At 49.5% G+C, this 13,402-nt stretch overlaps 1 protein-coding gene across 11 annotated transcripts in view; it reads left to right on the top strand.

Annotated features, from left to right (window-relative positions):
* Slc25a25 (solute carrier family 25 member 25) overlaps positions 1–11,630 on the top strand; it is a 35,180-nt gene extending 23,550 nt beyond the window's left edge. For 3 of the 11 annotated variants that reach the window (XM_021658486.2, XM_021658640.2, XM_021659008.2), the window contains exons 2-11: positions 4,407–4,533; positions 4,615–4,702; positions 5,323–5,358; positions 5,595–5,706; positions 6,806–6,964; positions 8,208–8,360; positions 8,639–8,746; positions 8,837–9,004; positions 9,528–9,678; positions 9,765–11,630. In XM_021658486.2, the coding sequence (XP_021514161.2) occupies positions 4,407–4,533; positions 4,615–4,702; positions 5,323–5,358; positions 5,595–5,706; positions 6,806–6,964; positions 8,208–8,360; positions 8,639–8,746; positions 8,837–9,004; positions 9,528–9,678; positions 9,765–9,949 (1,287 nt within the window). In that variant the 3' untranslated portion in view covers positions 9,950–11,630. Of the gene's footprint in view, positions 1–1,345; positions 1,708–4,406; positions 4,534–4,614; positions 4,703–5,322; positions 5,359–5,594; positions 5,707–6,805; positions 6,965–8,207; positions 8,361–8,638; positions 9,005–9,527; positions 9,679–9,764 lie in introns of those variants that run through there. The other 8 variants (XM_060389931.1, XM_060389935.1, XM_060389932.1 and 5 more) reach the window with 5 other exon arrangements.
* The last annotated feature ends 1,772 nt before the right edge of the window (positions 11,631–13,402 follow it).

The following is a 13,402-nucleotide window of genomic DNA, read 5'->3' as shown; positions in this document are numbered from 1 at the left end:
CCAAGGAATCCTATGCCTCTGGCTTCTGAAGACACCCACATGCACATGGCTTGTGTGCATCGTACAACACACAGAGTGTGTGTGTGTTAATAAAAATTTTAAATAAAATAATCAGATCCAGCATCAGAGGTAGGTCTCTTCTGAAAGTGTAGCTGGGCTGCCAGTGGACACTGTGATACTGGGAATGCCCACAACCATGTCCAGTTTAATTTCATTCTTCTCATCTTCTTGCTGGTGAGTAAACCTTGTGCTAGTCATTTTATTCGTTTTTGAGATAGAGCCTTATAGTGTAGCCCAGGCTGGCTTTGAACTCTTAGCAGTCCTCCTTCTCAGCCTTCTGAGTGTGAGGATTACAGGCTTGAGTCACCATGCCCAGCAACTGCTCGTTTCTATGTCACTGTGAAACCAGTTTAAGGGAGGAAGGATTTGTTTCGGCTCACGTTTTCAAACCATTTTGATGGCCAGAAAGCAGAGAAAGAAGAGAGCAAGTTGGCTTACTGCTCTCCCCCCTTTACTCCACCTAGAGCCCCCTCGTGCTGTCAGGGCAGGTCCTTTACCCTGAGATTAGTTTAGCTAATCTTCTCTGGAATTACTTGGACACACCCAGAGGTGTGTTTTACTAATCTCTCAGGCACTTCTCAAATCAGTCCAGATGTGGCACACAACATTCTACCCCTGAGCCTCTATCCCACCCCATTTTGAGACAAGGTCTAAATATGTAGCTTAGGTGAGGGCCTCAAACTGGAGATTATCCTTCAGAACCCCAGAATGTCGGATTATAGCTGTGAGCTACTATGCCTGTCTCGTTTAATCATAGCTGATTTTAAAAGGATCCAGGATGGCACAGTAGAATTCTCAAAGCTATGATCAGACCAAAACTTCAAGTGTTCTGAACGGGCATAGGCTTTGGGGACTGTGAGTCTCACCTGTGGAACCTCAGTGATTGATGGAAGAGGTTCTCAGGCACTGCATGCTTGTAGATTGTGGGGTCTGTATTCCAGGACAGCTGGGGACGAACGAGGCTCTCAGATTTCTCTCCCACAGTAGCCTGGGTCATTTTTCAACAGTCTCTGATTCAGTCTGTGTTTTCACTGAATTTTCAGTTGGGAATGATTTACTAAGAAGAGAAAGCTGCTATATAGTGTGACGCATTTGTATGAAAGCACTGTTGGCTGTTTGTTTATTTTAGCGGTTGACAGCCAGGGGTGAAGGTTTGTTTGGGATATGGGACTGCAACCCTAGGCAGTGTCTGCTGCCTGGGCTCCAAGAGTTAACTGCAGCAGGCAGTGACGTCAGTCCTGATCTTTGCTCCTCTGCTCTTGGCAACCTGATACTGCCGGCTGCTGAGGCCGGTGCTCATTGGCTGCTGGTTGCACTTGAAGTGGGTGGATTTTTTTCTCAATTAAGTAAAAGGGCAGGACTTAGCAGCCAGTGACAGCAAAGACGAGGCATATCTTGGGCCAGTTTCCTGAAAACGCCGGCATTTCCCACCCTTGGCTTCTGCCAGAACTTGCCCTGGCTGGTGGCTGAGCACCCAGTCTCACCAGCATGCTCTGCCTGTGCCTGTATGTGCCCATCATGGGGGAGGCCCAGACTGAGTTCCAATACTTTGAGTCAAAGGGGCTTCCCGCGGAGCTGAAGTCCATCTTCAAACTCAGTGTCTTTATCCCCTCGCAAGAGTTCTCCACCTACCGCCAATGGAAGCAGGTCTGTATGCTGAGCCTGTGTGCTGAGGGGCAGTCAGGGACTGGTTTTGAGGGAAGAAATGAATGGTACCTAGGCATGACTTTCCCAGAGGAAAGAATGTCTGAAATGTAGGTGTTTCCCCAGCCCTCTGTGGCTGTAGCTAGCAGTTCTACGTCACTGTCATGGGAATGACTGGTTTTTGTGTAATTTCCAAGAAAGGCTGGATTGGGAGGGAAGGCACTTGTTTGTGGAAGATGGAATTTCTGGATGGGAATCCTTTTCCTTGACTGAGATGGAGCTTCCTATAATGTACAGGGTGTCATAGAGGCCTGTGGCTGTCTCACTGCTATGGGAAGTTTCTGTGACTCGGGCACAGGCTAGAAGCACACTGAAGGAGAAGAGAGGGTAAGATAGAGGGCAGCCTTCCTTCCCAGACTTTAAAATGCTTAGGTGCCCCAGGGAGCAGGATGGCAACAGTGGTCCTGGCCCTTGTATGATGAGAAACTGAACTGTGGTTTTGGTGTTTGCTTTGATTGACTAAATTCATGCTATACTCTCAATGCTAGAATGTTGTTTTGTGTATTGCAGAATGAAGACACAGAGTAGGTCCCTGGCTGGCCTGGTACTCACAGAGCTCTGCCTGCTCTGGCTTTCTACTGTTGGAATTAAAGCTATGTACCACCACGCTTGACATTTCTTTAGAGAGGGTCTTGGTGTGTAGCCCAGAATGGCCCCAAACTCTCAGCAATCCTCCTGCCTCATTCTATCTAGTGCCGGGATTATAGGTGTGCACCATCATACCCACATATACACAGCAAGCTCTTTGAGAATGTTTTTAAATAGGGTACAGTTAGCACAGTTGTAGATGGTCTGTGTCATGGGGATAGATTACTTTGGTGGCAGTCAACCTAGGGATGAGACACAGAGAGAGAGAGAGAGAGAGAGAGAGAGAGAGAGAGAGTTCTGTATGCCCCCTCCCTAAATGGCATATAGACTTTTTCCTATCTACTTGAAATCTGGGGTGGTAGCCCATGGCTAAGAACACAGAAGTTGGCAAGAAGTTAACATAATCCCAGCTAGCAGATAAGGCATGTGCTCCATCTGTCCCACATGCCAACCCCACCCCTCACACTGTTGGGTCCTGAGGATCTATGTCTGCCCTCCCCCAAAAAATCGGTGGCTATGGTACTAAGTGAGAGGGAAGTCATAATGGCCACTCTTTGGGAATGCAAGGTAGCCATTGGTCCATCAGTTTCTAAACCCTAGCTGGCTCAAAACACTTTGACTTAGCTTGCTGATTTTGACGAGTAAATGAATTTGTCCATAAGAGAACCAAGGAACATTTTTCTTAGGAGAGTCTCTGTTTTGGATTCAAAGAGCCCTCTCAATAGATAAATAATGTAATTAAAAGGATTTGGTGGGGAGGAGACTGTGACAGTCTCATCCTGTAATTCTGGCTAGCCTGGAACTCACTATGTAGAACAGGCTGGTCTTGAATTCACAGAGGTGTACCTGCCTCTGCCTCTGCCTCTGCCTCTGCCTCTAGAGTTCTGGGATTAAAGGTGCACACCACCACTCCTGGCTAAATGTAATTTTAAAGAAAGAAAGAAAGAAAGAAAGAAAGAAAGAAAGAAAGAAAGAAAGAAAGAAAGAAAGAAAGAAAGAAAGAAAGAAAGAAAGAAAACTGAAGTGCTACAGAATTGGAATGACCCATATTCTCCCCATGAGTTCTTGAGGTTAACTTTCAGGGTGGTAGTAGGACCTGTAGGTGGCTCGGAGTGCACATGATGGCCCTGGCCTCCTGCGAACACCATCTCTCTAACTGCTGTTTCTTGCTTCGTAATGTGGGAGAAGATGGGCTATATGTCTTAGAGCTAGCTTCTGGAGAACCCTCAGTAACGCCTTTGCACACCCCATACCCCAGGCTGAGTGGAGAAGCTCCAGCTACTTTGCATCCAACTGGCATTACAGCTGCCAAGCAATGCTCACCTGAGACAGATGCTGCTGCAGGTCAGGGTCTCTTAAAGCCTTAGGCCACTAAACTAGTGAAGCTGCCCTGGCCTTCAGTGCCTGCCTGGGAATCTGGGCTTGGTTATATCTGGTATCCCTGGACCAAGGCCTGGACTGGCAGTGCCATCAAGCATGAGCCCAAGAATAGTTGCCATTGGCTCCTCCTATCTGTTTCTACAGCTTCCAGAGTGTTCCCTGGCAATGTTTCTGCCAAGTAGGCATTGTCTGCACTTTTACCCTCATCACTAAATTGTTATTGGACTAGTGCCACATGGAATGGAGCAAGTAGCAGAGTTCCTAAGGGAGTCTGGATTCCAAGGCTATCCCCAGCTCTCAGCCAGGAGCATGGGGCTGATGTCTGTTTCCAGGGGCAGCCCTGCAGGGGAGCCAAGCTGCTGACCCTGGCTGGTCTAGGGAATGTTTGGAAAGAGCAAGTACCAAGCTGCCTTGATGACCTCTCTGAAGGCTTTCTTATAGGAATGTGTCTCTTCACCCAAGCAGGGTAGGCTCTTGCTTGCCTTCTGGATAGCCTTTGGGAACCTAAGCAGTGGCTCTGGTGTGTGGGTAAATTGACATGATGCCACCTGATTCCCATGGGCTGGTATATCCTTAGAGATAGGATATCTTGGGTCATTGTGGAGAACAGTTATTTCCCCATTGTGACAAGAGGCCTGTGAACAAAACCTCAAGTCCTGACTTTGATTTTCTAGAAAATTGTACAAGCAGGTGACAAGGACCTTGATGGGCAACTGGACTTTGAAGAGTTTGTACATTACCTCCAAGATCATGAGAAAAAGCTGAGGCTGGTGTTCAAGAGTCTGGACAAAAAGAACGATGGTGAGTTTGGTTGTAGCTCCTCTGCTGGGCAGGCCTAGTTTACCAAATGCCACACCTCGCTCATAGATCTTATTGTCACAGGACGAATCGATGCTCAAGAGATCATGCAGTCCCTGCGGGACCTGGGTGTCAAGATCTCTGAACAGCAGGCAGAGAAGATTCTTAAGAGGTCAGTGTAAGCAAGCTCTGTTCTGTGGGTTGTTTTAAAGGCTTTTGGACTAATCCACATGCTGTTCACTGTTGACCTGCTTCCCTGAAACTGGCCCTGCAGTTTGGAAGGAGGAATAAGAAGTCCTTTCCCAAAGCAAGGTTCTCCTGAGGTTGCAGCCCCACTCTTACATGAGGAGTTCCAAATCTGGAATTAGCCCATTTGCCAGTGACCCTTAAAAATGACAAGCTTAGTTGTGGGTATTTCTCGTTAGTGAGAAGTGTCCCTGGAGCACTTTCTCTGCCTGATGGAGAGGGGCTTGTGCCATGTGTGGCCCTTGGCTTGGGTTGCTGCTGGTGGCTTGCTCTTCAGTCTGAAGCTACATATGCGGGCCAGAAAGATGGCTTGCTTGTGAGCAGGGGTCTGCCAGAAAGCCCTGTGACTAGAACAGTTTGTCCCTGTTTGGCCTTAGAGCTGGCTGGTCACAGGGACACAGCCCCAGGAGCCCAGTTCCGCCTAGTTCCTCATGCTGTGCTTCCCCTAGTGTCCTTGGATGTGCGCTTGCTTTACTAACCTGCTCAGAGCATTTATTTGTGTTGTTTCTCCTCTCTCCTCCGCATCCTCCTTTGTCTGTCTGTCAGAATACGAACGGGCCACTTCTGGGGCCCTGTCACCTAGTAAGTATCTGTCACCCTGTGATTACCTCCCTCCCTATCAGAATGGGGTTCTTGTGGGCCACCATATCTTCATTTTGTGGAAAATGGGGCATGGAGTCACCTTACCCTTTCTCGTGGGCAAGGTGCCTTTGGTTTTCTTGGTTTCTTGGCACTCACCTTCATCCCATCCCAGTGGTAGGGCACACAGCTGGCAGGTGGGTGTGACACATGGGATTGACAATGCCTCTGCTTTACAGCATGGATAAGAATGGCACAATGACCATTGACTGGAATGAGTGGAGGGACTACCACCTCCTGCACCCCGTGGAGAACATCCCCGAGATCATCCTGTACTGGAAGCACTCGACGGTGAGGCCACACCCCACCGTCCATTCAGCAGCCTTCTCTGTCTGGTATCAGTTATTCCTTCCCCATACAGGCCCGGGTGGGGGTCCTGATGACACAGTGAAATGTATCATCTCTTTTGCCAGCCACATGCTCCTCTTCTTCCCATACAATGACCAGCCTGAACAGCATGACTATTCCCTTGACCCTTTGCTGGGAGTACCTTCCTATGCCCACATGCCACTGCCCTTCATGGTCCATCCTAAATATCTCTTTTCCCCATGCTGCTGCTTCTCCCAGAAGCAAACAGTCTGTCTTCGTGGGATGAGGGAAGAAAGCTTGCTACAGAAGCCTCCGCCTTCCCTGGGTTTCTTTTTTAGTATCATTTCTCTCTATGTCAAAAATACATGTTCTGGCTGAGACAGAGGAGCGTTGTGAGTTAAAGGTCAGCCTGGGCTACAGGATTTGACTCTGTTTTTTTGCATTTTGTTTTTAATAAGCATGCCCCTATAAGGGGCCTACATACTGATTTTTCACTCTTATCATGGGTCCCTATTCAGGAAGGTAGATGTGGTTCACAGTTAGAAATGTTGGTCTGACTTAACACTCCTTCCCAAGACTTATGTTCGTGGCTGGGCTGCCCCTGCCTTATCCACCCTGCACTTACAGTGCCAGGTCAGGGCTTCTAGGGTGAAAGTAAGATTCTAGGGTTCAGAACAGCTATCTTGTCTCTGGCCTGAAGCCCAGAGGTCACAGAGTCTGCTGGGACCACTTCCAGAGAGAAGGTGTTACGCAGGCAGCACAGGACTCTGTTTGCTGAGACCTTGCATAACATTCTGTTCTGCTGGCAGTCTGGTTCCGTATCAGGTTGCAAGGCTTGTACCCATCTTCCCTGATCCTTGTGGTCCAGCCTTGCAGTCCTTGCTGGGAGTTCCAGGAGCTTCCTTTAAAAGGACAACGCAGCAGCTTTGTAGCATTCTATCTGATCATTAACTGCTCCTGTCTAGACCATGTACAAGGTCAAGAGCTGCAGCCACTGTCAGAGCAAAGGGAGAGTTCCTTGATGACCTCACACAGATGTCATGAATAAAGTTGGCTATGTGTCTGCTTGTCTTCTCCGTAGATCTTCGATGTTGGTGAGAATCTGACAGTTCCAGATGAGTTCACAGTGGAGGAGAGGCAGACGGGAATGTGGTGGAGGCACCTGGTGGCAGGAGGTGGGGCAGGGGCAGTTTCCAGAACCTGCACTGCCCCCCTGGACAGACTGAAGGTGCTCATGCAGGTGAGCAGGAAAGTGGGCAGATTTTTACCCGTGGTTCATTGCTGCCTCAGCCTTCCCTCCCACAGCTGGGGCCCTGCTTTAAAAACCCAAACTTCCCACCCCAGCTAATGGAGTTAATGCTTTGCAGGCACCAGTAGATCTAGGCCTAGGAGACCTTCGTGTTTAGCTGCCCTAATTTTATCTGAGATACATAAGCTGTGTATCACCTTATATGGGCTTGATACTTGTAGAGTGGCAGGACCTGAGTTCCTTAAGCACATCTTAGGATGTCATGGAGGGCAGGGTGAACAGATCCTTGCATGACCCAGAGGCCATTAGGAAGCAGTGTCTTTACCTTGGCTGAGCATGCAACGCCACGTCCACAGGGCAGAGATAAGCTTGTCTGATGTCAGGGAAGCATTGTGAAATGACCCACATGTGGACACTCATGGACTTTGATGTCTGTCTGAACAGTGACCAGTTACCCCATTTTGCTTCTGTCTGGCACTTTTTGTGCCAGGAGGCCTACCCAGAAACAACACACACATATATACGCACACACACATAGAGGCCTACCCAATAACAGCACACATACACACATACCCCAGAAACCCTCTGGATAGAATTAAGGTGGTGTTCATGCAGGTGAGCAGGAAAGCGGGCAGAGTTTTACCCATGATTCATTGGTGGCTCAGCTTCCCCTCCCTCCTTCAGCTGGGGCCCTGCTTTAAAAGTCCTTCCCACCCCAGATAATGGATTTGAAGTTAACGCTTTGTGGGCACCACCCTGCCCGCCTTCCCATAAGTAACTAGGAGGGATCTCCCTCTGTCTTCCAGAAACAGACAGAGGCAAAGACTTAGAAGAGCTTTAGGCATAATCTAGCATGTGCCGGCCCCTCCCAGCTGGGCCATGAGCCTCTGCGAAAACAGAAGCTTGAACAGTTTCCTCTTACTCTTGCTTTTAACAGAGTCCAGGGAGGTATAGATATTAAGAGCTGCCCTGTCTGGGTTGGTGGGGAACACCTCTAATCCTGGCACTTGGGAAGACTGAAAATTCAAGGCCAGCGTAAAGTACATAGTATAAGAGCCCATCAAGAAACTAAGTAACTAATAAATAAAATAAAAACAGCCATTCATACCTGCTGAATTCTTGGGATGTTGTATGAGATTACTCAGGGAAGAAGAGCCTTTCCGAAAAGGCTGCTCCCAAGGCAGACACTGGCAGCCCTCCGTCCTGCTGAGTGCCTCGATCTCGTTCCCCTCAGGTCCATGCCTCTCGCAGCAACAACATGTGCATCATCGGCGGATTCACACAGATGATTCGAGAAGGGGGCGCCAAGTCGCTCTGGCGGGGCAATGGCATCAACGTCCTCAAAATTGCCCCAGAGTCGGCCATCAAGTTCATGGCGTATGAGCAGGTGAGGACCTGGGAGGGGGTTGCCAGCTAGCAGCTGCTTATGCAGTATCTGCTGAACTGTGGTCCCTGACACTGGAGACAGTACTTGCACCCAAAGAGCAGCGAGATAGATAGGCCTGGGCATGACCCCAGCTCTCCTACTCCTTCCTTCCATTTGGGGCTAACATAAAGTAGCTTCAGGGTCATGAGTCTCACAGCTGGCTGGCTGTGAGAGGAAGGGCGGGGCCAGGAGAAGTGCTGTGGCCCCCTGGTGCATCCCTTTGTTTTTTCCTGTTTTAGATGAAACGCCTTGTTGGTAGTGATCAGGAGACATTGAGAATTCATGAAAGGCTTGTGGCAGGCTCCTTGGCTGGAGCCATTGCCCAGAGCAGTATCTATCCGATGGAGGTAAGGCCACCTAGATCCTGGAGTGGGCAGTGTACATGGGACACGGAGAGGAACGGGCTGTGTTCATGCTTCCTGTCACTCTTATTGAAGGTTCTGAAGACCCGAATGGCCCTGCGGAAGACAGGCCAGTACTCGGGCATGCTGGACTGTGCCAGGAGGATCTTGGCTAAGGAAGGTGTAGCTGCCTTCTACAAAGGCTACATCCCCAACATGCTGGGGATCATCCCCTATGCTGGCATCGACCTAGCTGTCTATGAGGTGAGGCCCTTGGGCATAGGCCCTGGGACATAGGGAAATTCAGCACCTGCCTGCTACCCATGCCCTCCCTGATCGAGATGCTTAGATGAGAGATAGCAGGCAGCTGTTTGCTGCAGTGCCATTCTGTCACTCTCTACCTCTGGCACAGTGGGTCCAAACTCTTTCCCAGGTTTTGTACCTTCTAAGAGTCCAGAGGTTCAGCAGTCAGACCCCAAAACATGGTGGCCACTGGGGACTCACAGATCTCCTCAGACTTCAGACCACATAGGCCGGTGTTCCCTGGGAACATAGTGCTCATTCTGCTTCCTGTTCTAGTCAAGAACCCTAAGTGACAGCAGGTGCCAAAGCAGGCAAGTCAGGAGTTCAGCAAGGCCTAGGCCAAGTGAATCAGGTTACATTGGCTTCTCAGATCCCATGTGATAGGAAACAGCTTTCCTGAGGATCCAATAGCTGCCCCACCCCCCAGTGTGTCTCTCCCACACTGGCTCTTTAAGGCTCACTTCTGTATCTCATTTCCCTCTAGACACTGAAAAATACCTGGCTACAGCGATATGCAGTGAACAGTGCAGACCCTGGTGTGTTCGTTCTCCTGGCCTGTGGCACTATCTCCAGTACTTGTGGCCAGCTGGCCAGCTACCCATTGGCCCTGGTCAGGACTAGGATGCAGGCACAAGGTAAGGCTAGTCCTGCGCTGGCTTTCATGTCCTTAGTAGTTGGGATGCTGACAGATGGCATCTGACCAATGGCCTCTCTCCCACAGCCTCCATTGAGGGTGCGCCCGAGGTAACCATGAGCAGCCTCTTCAAACAAATTCTGCGGACTGAGGGGGCCTTTGGGCTATACCGGGGGCTGGCCCCCAACTTCATGAAGGTGATTCCAGCTGTGAGCATCAGCTACGTGGTATACGAGAACCTGAAGATCACCCTGGGCGTGCAGTCTCGGTGACGGGAAGGTGGTGGACTTCGTGATTCTGGGCTACAGCCCAGGGTGTGCAGCCATCTCATTCTGTGAATGTGCCAACACTAAGCTGGCTTACCCAAGCTGTGAAACCCAGGATGCCACAGGGGAGGGGCAGGGAGCTGGCAAGCTCTGGGCTGGTCCTGCTGATCTGGCAGACCTTGTGTCCCTTCCAAGGAAGACCTGTGGACATTCCTTGGGGTTCAGGGGTCAGTAGGATTTGGGCTTCTGTACCTAGAGACAGGACATTTTCTGCAGTGCCTGCCAGATAGTGAGCTTGGAGGCCAGCTTAGTTCTTCCATCTTGTCCACGCAGCCAGATCTCAGCCATGTCCTCCCTCTGGTCCAAAGAGCATTCCTGTGTCCCCTCATATCTTTTCCACTGATGTGCTATGGTAGGAAGTGGGCCTGGCTCACTCCTGCTTGTCCGTCTGTCCCTCTCCCCTCAGTGCTGCTCCTTCCAACCTGTTTCCTAAGCTGCAGCATCCATGTGGACTTGTGGTACAGGAAGCTGAAGGAGTACCACTTACATCCTTGCCTCTTCTGAGCTCACCAGCAGGACCATCTGGATATACCCGGGTACTCAGGCACTGGCTGCCTGGCACCATGGTGCATGGCTTTGCTGAAAGCTAGTGCTAGGACCTAGAGCCCAGAGGATTTGTGCTGCCTGCATGGGCCTAATGTCCTCTGAGCTGTCCCTAAACCCTGTCAGAACTGGTACCAGCTCATGACCACACTTACTGTTCCATTCTGTGGTGTGAGGATGGTGCAAGGTATCTGCCCCACGAATGCTGCCCTAATGAGAAGAAAAAGTGCTGAAGGCCTTAATTATGTCTTACTGGGTAAAGGATTTGGTTCGGAAGGATAAGCTGAACACTGCGCAAGTGCCACACTTACTGAGAGCCCGGGGGGCAGTTGGTTTGGCTGCTCTCAAGTCTGTTCTGAGGGCCCTGTGGGGCCAAGTGGGACCAGCCTCATATTCCACATGTGTATCACTCTGCTTGGAGCCTATTTATTTTGTATTTATTTGAACAGAGTTATGTCCTAACTATTTTTATAGATTTGTTTAATTAATAGCCTGTCATTTTCAAGTTCATTTTTTATCCATATTTATGTTCATGGTTGATTGTACATTCCTGTCACTACCTGATGGGGTGTGGGGGATGAGGTAGAGGAGTGGCCACAGAGTGACCTTGCCTGCTGCCCACACTGACGGCATGTCTGTCCAAAGAGATTTGTCTCCCACCGGAAACAGAAGGAAAGGCACAAGGGAGGACCCTTGCAGGCCAGATAGGATAGTGGGGAGAGGTGACAGTTTCACATCCTTTACTGGGCTTGGAGGAGTTCTTTATTTTTGTCATTTTGGAATGACAAGGCAGTGAGGTGCTTTGCCAGGACTAGGTATGAGGGTGAGGACTGAAGGACAGGGTGGCCTGCCCTCCCCAACCCGTGACCTGGTCTCCCTTCTGGCCCACAGCTGTCCTTACTCAGTGGGTGGTCAGCTGGCCACCTGGCAGTTGTGCCTCCATTGCCCCAGAATGGCCTGATAAGGAAAATCCAAATAGGATGCAAAGATCAATGCAAAAATTACCGGTCTGCATAGTCTATGCTGTAACTGGAGTTTGTCAAAGGCAATCAGCCTTCTAATAAAGTTGCTTCAAATGTGACAATGGAGTCAGCATTTTTCTGCTCTGGGCTTGGGTGTTTGGGCATCATTTACATTTTCCTCATCCATTGCCTGCAGGCTTAGCCCTTAGCTTCAGGGAGGCATTTTGTTTTTAATAGGTGTTGGTTAGATTTGAGGTTGTACAGTCTGTGGTGGGGGCCTCCCCTTCCTGCTGGGAGTTTGTTCTTCACGTGGTCCCCAAACACTGCAGGCTGCTCTTGCCCAGGCCTCACGGGTGCTGGAGGGCTGGGCATCTCAGACCTTTCTCTGTCACACCTACTCAGCCTGTCTCAGAGGAGTCTCCCCGCAACCACAGGCTCATCTCGCCACTGGAACAGCTGAAATGTCACATGTCAAAGGCCGATTCCTGGCTTTCCTCCCAGAACTGCATCTCCATCTTTGCCACCCCAGCAAAAAGTGATTCCATTTTCATAATGACTTAAACGAAAAACCTGTGGGCCATCAACAGCACCCCACTTCATTCCTATCCTTTCATTCCACTCTAGTCCATCAGAGAATCCCATCTACCTTCAGGTTACGTCTGGGCCTCCACTGCTCATGACAGCCACTCTGCTTCTTGGTCGCTTCTCATCTTGACTCTTGCCTGCTTCCCTCCATTTTTTTCTGAGTTAATCTGCTTCCTCTCATGCAAAACCTTCCATTGAGGGGACAAACCACAGGCTGGGAGGAACCAGTATATTAAATCCTGTAACTGAAGATGAGGATCCTATTTAATTTTTGTGTGTGTGTGTTTTGAGACAGGGTTTTTCTCTGTGACCTTGGCTTTCCTGGAACTAGTTTTATAGACCAGGCTGGCCTCAAACTCAGAGATCTGCCTGCCTTTGCTCCTGAGTGCTGGGATTAAATGTGTGCACCACCACCGCCTGGCTCTGAGGATCCAATTTAAAAATGACACTTAGGGACAGGAGATACAGCTCAGATGATAGGCTCAGCAGGCAAGCTTACCAGCTGTTAAGCCTGACAATCTGAGTTCGATCCTTAGCACTCACATGATGGAAGGAACAAACTCTCACAAGTTGTCCTCTTGCCCCCAAATCTACCCCCCACATAAACCTGAAAAAATTAATTAAAATGTAATCATTTTTATTTAAATGGCATTTACGGCCTAGTGAGGTGGCTCCAGTCAGAAGTTTGCAGCATCTGTGTCAGGCAGCTCCTCTCTCAGATTACCAGACTCCTCTGTGGGCCCTGCACACATGGCTCACATGTGAAATAGGCTATATAAATAAAAATCTTACTCTTTTTATTGTTTAAAAATGACACTTAGCTAGGAGCAGTGGTGCACTCTTAGTCCCATTACTGGGGAGGCAGAGGTAAGCAGATCTCTGAGTTCAAGACCAGCCTGGTCTACAAATTGAGTTTCAGGACAGCCAGGGCTACATACTGAAACCCTACCTGGCAGGGAAGGACTAGGGAAACAAGTCACAGGCTGGTAAGATAGCACATTCGTAAATGCATTTGCCACCAAGCCTGCTGACCCGAGCCTCACGTGGTAGAAGGAGAGAACTGATTTCCTTAGGTGGTTCTGTGACCTACACACATACATTCTGATGCACACATGCTTACACACAAATGTCATTTTTTCCAAATGTCGAAAACACAACAAAAGGCCCTGATCTGTGGGCTGTCGGGGAAGCCAGAGATATCAGGCTACGCACAGCATTAGAATGACTGTATTTGAAGGAGACCTCATCCAAGTTTGCCGAGAACCTGGAGCAGGCTACTCAGATTCCTCCAGTGGCAAGAAAGGTCAAG

This window comes from Meriones unguiculatus, chromosome 8 (genome assembly GCF_030254825.1).
Source record: "Meriones unguiculatus strain TT.TT164.6M chromosome 8, Bangor_MerUng_6.1, whole genome shotgun sequence".
Taxonomy (NCBI): domain Eukaryota; kingdom Metazoa; phylum Chordata; class Mammalia; order Rodentia; family Muridae; genus Meriones; species Meriones unguiculatus.
Note: the sequence above shows the minus strand (reverse complement) of the source record. Positions and strands in the feature narration are given on the sequence as shown.